General features: G+C 49.1%; 1 protein-coding gene across 1 annotated transcript in view; it reads left to right on the top strand.

Moving 5' to 3' along the window:
• The window catches only part of SSBP3 (single stranded DNA binding protein 3), a gene marked incomplete at its 5' end in the record, with an annotated part of 148,992 nt that overhangs the window by 108,552 nt on the left and 33,120 nt on the right, over positions 1-7,320 (top strand). Inside the window, one exon of the mRNA XM_006768392.2 lies at positions 4,418-4,507. Within this exon, the coding sequence (XP_006768455.2) occupies positions 4,418-4,507 (90 nt within the window). The remainder of the gene's footprint in view (positions 1-4,417; positions 4,508-7,320) is intronic.

Here is a 7,320-nt window from a genome sequence, read left to right as displayed (position 1 = left end):
TCTTTCCTCTCCTACTCCAGTGGTGACTTCCATCCTATGCAGCTACCGCAGCCCTAGCCAGCTGTAGGCCTCAGTGAGTGTCAGGGGGTTTCAGTTTGGGTTTTGTGTTTTTAGAGAAAACTCACATGAGACGCTTTGCTGAGTGCCTTAATGGAACTCTAAGTCAGAGTTGGAAACCGCAGGGAGAGGCCGATTCCTAGCAATCTGGAAAGGCCTGGCTCCAGATGGCCAGGTTTGAGCAGGTCTTTGAATAATAAGAGTCATAATCATTTATTGAACACCTGCTGTATGCCCACATTGAAATGGGCAAAGCCCTTGCTGTTGAAGTGAAGGGGGGCAGTGTCATGTTAACAGATATGTGTGTGTATGTGGGGGGTCCCTTGGATTGGATTTTGTGAGAAATGATTATTTCTTAAACCTTTTTTCACCCTATAACTCTGGTTGCTGCTGTTCTTTTTTTTTTTTTTATGATGTTCTGTCCTTTGGAAAGTTTTCATTAGTCACATATTTTTCACTTCATAATCAAAGAATAGCAATAACTGTCATAATTCAGGATACAGATTTAAGCACTGCAGACTACTTAATGCTGCTGCTGGAGGAGGCTTTAAATGACAAGTCATCTCCTCGGCTTCCTGCCACCTTAGTCACTGCTAACATGGCCTGCCTCTTTCTGATGGGGAGCAGAAGTCCTTGCTCCACCCAGATGTCAGAGAATCACACGATCCACTTACTAGAACCATGGCCACCCAGCCCTGACATTCAACGGACTGTGGACCACCCATCCACCCCCAGTTTCTGGAACCCCTGACTCCTTCCTGATTTCGTGGAAAATGAGATCTTGGAGTGAGCCATGCTCCCAGGTTCAAGTTTTCATTTAAAAGGATTTAAAAAGAAAAGAAAAGATATATTTATGTTGTATTCATTATATATAAAGAGCTCTTCTATATCACTAAGGAAAAAAGTCACATACCCAGATAGCAAAGGACATGAATGTTTTATCATAAAAGTAGGTCCACAGATGGCCTGTGTAAACCATTTCAAAAGGAAGTGGTCCAAAGATAAGTCAGGTGCCAATCTGTAATTAGTAGGTTAGCAAATACCGATATAATGCCGGCTATTTTAATTGATTAAATAATGATACATCTATATTAATAGTTTCAGTTAAAAAATCATGTTTTCTTTGGCCACTTAATTGGGGGGGGGGGGTGGTAAGTGCTCATGACATTATTTAACAAATTACAGTGACCAGTTTTTTTTTTTTACTTTGCTGTGTTCTAAAATAGGGCAGTGTTGGTGTGTGTGTGTGTGTGTGTGTGTGTTTTAGGGCAGTGTTTTAAATTAAATGATATATGCTAATTTAAAGAACTGAATTGGTGAAGCTTTCCAGATCTTTCTTTATACACAAAGCATTGCTTCTGAAGGCTGCGGAAGAGTAGGTCTGGACTCTGAAGAAGGCACATGGAAAAGGGTGTCTTGAGCTGGCTCTCCACAGGTGTTTGTTTCCTCGCCTGTAAAGTGGGGGTGCTTGTATCTGCCTCAGAGGACCATTTTGAGGGTCCAGAGAGAGATGGTGTGAAAGCACCAGCCTTTCCTGAGCCTCACGCCAGATGGTTTCCACCATCCACACCACCAGGGCTGGGCCTCTACCAGATCCCCCCACCTCTCCGTGGGAGCCACACCCTCCCCATCCTCATCCCAAGAACAAGTCAGCTCCACAAAAGAGGGTTGGCTTTCCCAAACTGATGGCCGCTCCCACCTACTTTCTAATCATTCTTGGGGGGACTGGAATAATGACGGAACTACATAGCAGAGACCAGATCTTAGGAGGGTGCCTCTATTTTGGAAAGATGTCGGTTCTCCTTTAAATTTTTATATATAGGAGTGGACAAAAGCAGGTTTAAGTATCCACTTTCGTTAGTGGTTGGGTAAATTATCAGCCATCATTAATGAAAAGATAAAATAACAATAATGATGGTAAGAAGACAAATAATACAATAATAAATAAATAATAATATGAGAACAAACCCTGTGTTTCGTTTGTTCACCCCTGTCTAGAATAACTTTTTTCTTTTGGGAGGGAGGTGACTTTTATAAATGATCTGAAGTTTGGAAGGATAAATAGATAAAAATAAACAAGAAAACTTCTATTAAAGAGTTAAAGGAGATAATAAAACACATTGTAAAACCGATAATTTGAATTGACTCTCAGAGACATAGGAGAGAATTCAAATGCTCAAAAATAGCCCTTTGTAAGAATTTTGTCTCTGGTTTAAAATGACTGGGGCAATTGCAATTGACTATTTGAGGAGTAAAATCATATTCTTTACCAAAGTGATATCTTGAAGGATTAAAGAGTTAAATATAAAACCAGTCTTTGAAAGAACTGGAGGAAAATATAGGTGGGTGTTTACCTCACCCCATTCGTTGTTTTTTAAACTTTTCTGCTCCTGCTGCTGAGGAGTCATTGTTGGCTGTACATCACGAAAAGGTGCATTTTCACACTTTTCACAGAATCGCCAATCACAAACAAGCAGTGTAGCTATTGGATAACCTGGCATATTCCCCCAGGCGGCCTTCATCCCAGATAACAGGACTGGGTGTCTTCTTCTTGTGAGTGGGACTGTGGCCTCAAACCTAGGCAGGTGGGAAAACCTAATCTATAATGTTTGGGATGTTTACAACACATTACAGCAGCCAATGGCTGCATGAATTTTTAAAATATGCAATACCTGACTATTTACTCAGGGCATTGAATTCTTTTCTCTTAGATTGTCAAGTAAAAAAATGACCGCAGCCAACACAACAATAGCCATCCAGTGTGAATGAATCAAAATTGGACCTTTGGCCAGTCGCAGAATTTTGGTAATAGTGTCGTGAGATGAAAATCGCTGCATTACAGGATGGTTGTCAGAACCTCTTTAATGACAGAGAGGAAGGGTTGCTTTTCTGTTGGCAGAATCATTTTGAAACATTGGGCCAGAGTGGTCAGCCCACCTCTACCCCATTCTCTTTACTTAGGGTCTGTTAAAATACCTACTGTGTGTCCATACCTAGTCCTCCTTGCTTCCAAATTACTGAGCTTTCCCAGTTTACAAAACACAGCTCATTTAATCCTCTACAACCCTGACGAGCAGGAGGGACAGCAGCCACCCCTACTCTTTATAGGAAACTCCTGCAAAAAAGGCCAGCTGGCTTGCCCACGCCACCCCTGCTGGTACAGGCTCCAGCGCTTGGACCCCGGTGGATTGGTTCCTGGGTCTGCTCACTTTGCTGCATGGAATGTGTTTGTGGGATTCACACATTGCCTCATCCTCCCATCAGAGTTGGAAGTCAGGAGCCGTCTGATTTCTATTTTCTGGCTGAGGAAAGGGAAGAAGTGACTTCTTCAAGGTGGTGGCAGGCTGCATTTACGAGAGAAAAAGAGGGATTCCTGACCCCCGTGGCTCACGCTTGCCTCAGAACCAGTCAGACCCTTGGGAGGTGATTAGTGACTTTGTTCCAGATCCTTGGTCCTCGTGAGGTTTGGGGACCACTGAGGCCTGAGGTGGGCTTCCTGCAGGAGGAGCACCTGGGAGCTTCAGGATGAGTGGGGAGGAGCAGGGCACAGGCCCAGGCAGGGCGGTCGGGCCTGTGTTGTCCTGAGCAGCCCGCCCTGGCCTGTGCAAGCACGGGGCCAGGCACAGACATGCTGACCACACGAACAGGTGGGACACAGATTGTCTGGAAGGAGGCCAGGCTGAGGCGAGCAGCGTCTGTTCACCCCTGGGAGGCATTTGTTGGGGCAGATGTACCAGGTAAATGCCAGAATAGCAGCCTTTAAAAGGAGAAGTAATGATGCCCCCCACCCCCAACACACACACACACACACACACACACACACACACACACCCACACACACACACATGTGCACCTCCTGTCCTACAGCACCAGGACCCTGACAGGACCAAAAACACACCTGCCCTCCCTCAGCCCCTCCAGGGACCTTTCCCAGCTGGGCTGTCTGTTTCCTCATTAAGTTGTGGGTATTTATTAGGCTTCTCCTCTGTGTAACATGCCAGCCTCTTAGAGAGGGAACAGACACTTAGGAAGCACTCGCCTGCCCTGAGGAGCTTCGTAAAGCAGCCGAGTGGGTGAGGCAGGGCCTCCTTGCATTCATAGCAGCTCCAGCATGCTGGCCACCCACTACAGCTCTGCCGTGTGCCTGCAACATGGTGGGCCTTCTCCCATTTGAGAGGCGAGGAGATGGAGGCTCAGAATTCATCACTTGCCCAGGAAGGGCAGTATTGAGGAGGGTCTGTGGAGGATGTAGGCAGACAAGGAGATGGGAACAATGTCTCTCAGGAGGTGGGGGCAGGGGGTCAGAATTCTCTCGTCATGGGTGCAGCCTCTCTAACTCTTCGCCTTCCTGTCTCCACAGAGTGCAGCAGCAGCCCCAAGCCCAGTGCTTGGCAACATTCCCCCCAATGATGGGATGCCTGGAGGCCCCATCCCACCGGGTTTCTTTCAGGTATGTGCTGGGCCCTGGGTTGGTCCTGTGCTCCTTTCACTCTAAGCCAGTCTCCGGCGGGAGGGAGGGAGAGAGAGAGGAGTAAGTAGTAGCTCAGTTTGCCATGGTCTAAATACCGTTGCTTTATGCTGGTTCGAGCCCTTCCCTTCCCATCCCTTTCTCCACCCCTTCCAAAAACCAAGGAGGGGAGAAAAGAGATGGAGAGCAGACTCCTCCTGCCTGTGCTGGAGTTTGTTTTCTTCACGCCCGCTTCACAGTCAGACACAGCCGCCCCTGGTCAGGCAGGCGGCGGGCTGCTTCCCAGCCCACGTGGAGCTGTCTTTTCACAAAGGCGTTCTTTTTCTTAAACTAGCAAACCGTTCTTTGTTTCTGTTTTGTTGCTGCTGTCGTTGTCATTGTTTACTTTGCCTGTCCAAACTACAAACCTTAGGCGTAATGTAAAAAAACAAAAACCCACCATCCTGGCAGGTCTCAGAGTCCTTTCCCTCTGGGTAACCACTTGATTTTTTCCGAGTGCGATCACAGACGGCACCCCACGAGCATCTGTGCCCGCACTCGGCCCGCCAGAGGCAGGAGCAGATCCCACGTTGGTCGAGAGTCTGTTCTTTTCCAAAAGACACCTTGTTGGGCTCTCAAGGGCTCTATGTTGTCAGGATTGGGTGTGGCTGCCACCTCCTTTGTGCCTCCCCCTCCTCCCCCCTCTTTGCATCTCTTCCTCCTCCTCCTGTGCACTCCCCTTTGAGGGGCTCATTCCATTTAAACCAGATTGCGACCAGGAAGTAGCGTCTTGGAGAGGTGTCGGCATGCAGGGCTGGAAGGAACTTTTATGATGAAGCTCTTGAGTGTAGCATCCCATTCTTTCACACCTGTCTGTGGCTGGGCTTGAGAACCTGCCCGAGTTCCCCGGGCCTTTGCAAGGTGAGCGCTTCCAGATAAGAATACGGAAGGAGCACTTCTGTGGAAAAGAAGGCAAAGATTTTTCTATGAAGCCCACGAATTCTCAACTGTGCCCAGTGAGGCAGAGTCCAAGGACACTGGTGCTCAGTGGAAGCCAGAATTTCACACCATGTGCCCAGCAGTGAGTCGCGGGCTGCAGGAGGCAGGAGCTCCCTGGCACTGGAGTATCCGAGCAAACATGGGGTGGATACCTCTTAGGGATGTAAAGGATAGGATTCGATCTAGAAGACACTTTTGCTTTGCAAGATTTCACTTTTTGATGGATGTTAACTTCCAGGACAGGCGGGCTAGGACACACTGCTCCACCAGACAAGAAGGGAGGCACTGAAATATGAATGTTATCTGAAAACAGATAGCATATGGCGCACCAAGGTGGTGGTCAGTGAGAGGGAATAGGGGAGTGAGAGGGAATAGGGATGGTGGTTCAAGGCAGTGGGTGGCCACCCATGGTGTATGCATTCCTAGCATGCTGCCCAAACTGGGATCTTGTCCCAGGGGTAGAAGTGGGTACGGCCTCAGAACTCAGTGTGTAGGCTCCAGGTTGGACTAGACTGGGCATGGCCTGGGGCTCAGCTTTTAAGGCCACAGGCATTGGGAAGAGGGGCCAGACCTCAAAGAGAGTGAAACGTTAAAAATCCTTGGAAACCCGTGGGTCCAAGGAAGGCAGGAGCCAGCTAGGCTCTCCCTTTCTCCCAGAGGGAAATCCAAGGGCTGCGATCTGAGACGGTCATCCATACCACGGGACGGCCGTCTTCTGGCCCCTGCACCCAGGGCATGCTGCACGCAGCTGGTGGCCTTGCCCACAGGTGTTCTGTCTGGGGGCTTCTTTCTCAGGATGCCATGATGCCCTTGATCGAATGCAGATGTGGCTTTCCTGCCTGATGGGCCGAGCCCACCCAGGGACCAGGCTCCACCTGCGTGCTTCCCTGTTGAGGCTGGCTGTCATCTGGGTGCCAGTGCAGATGGTGGGAAGAGGTGGGCAATAGCTGTATTTTTAAAAATAGGCCATTAACTTCTATTTTGGCCTGAGTCTGGGGCAAAGCGAGGTCTGCCTGATATGTGGGTAGCTCCCTGCTTCCTGCTTTGGTATAATTGCCCATGGTTAAGGCTTAATTCCAGACATACTTCTTGGGCCCTCCCCTGTGACGTTCAGGGGTGTGTGGTCAGAAAGTCCAGACTGATTCCTGTCCTTATTTAGCTGCCACTAGCCACCATCACACAGGGGTGGCTTTTGGACCCTCTTGACTTGAGGTATTGTCTAATCCGCTGTCAGGCTAAACCGTCAAGAGCTGCCTAAACCATTGAGCAGAGCTGGGTGCCCTGGCCCCTCTGCTTCCTGGGGAACTTTGACCAACACCCCACCCATCAGAGGGCATCATTTCCCCATCAGCCAAATGAAGGTGAATGGGGTCCTTCCTGGCAATGATGCTGAACCCCTCAGGCTGGGTCACTGCTACGGGGAAAGGGTATCATTCTGGCAGGAGTTAGCGGCTTCCCATTTCCGGAGCAGGCCAGCTCACAACAGGAATATTAGTTATTGATTGCCGGCCCTGCCCCTCACTCATCTTGCAGGCGGCCACTCTGATATTAGAAGGGAAGTAGAGATGGTATCCAGGGTTTTATCTGCAGCCAACAATTGCACTTCTTCCCCTGCTTGGCCACGGCCTGGGCAGGCAGCTCTGCTGTAGCAGGGTCTTTGCACTGAGGAGCAGCCTGGGTTGGCTGATGCAGCTTTGTTTTGGCCAGACCCTGTCCCAAAGTGGCCAGCCCAGTTTTCAGGTCAGCACTCCACCCCCAGTTGGTGCTAAATTTAGAAGCCTGCTAGGGTGGTGGGTGGGCGGGAGCAGCTGTCCTCT

Source organism: Myotis davidii, unplaced genomic scaffold (genome assembly GCF_000327345.1).
Source record: "Myotis davidii unplaced genomic scaffold, ASM32734v1 scaffold79, whole genome shotgun sequence".
Lineage (NCBI taxonomy): Eukaryota > Metazoa > Chordata > Mammalia > Chiroptera > Vespertilionidae > Myotis > Myotis davidii.
This window is presented reverse-complemented; position numbering and strand designations above follow the sequence as displayed.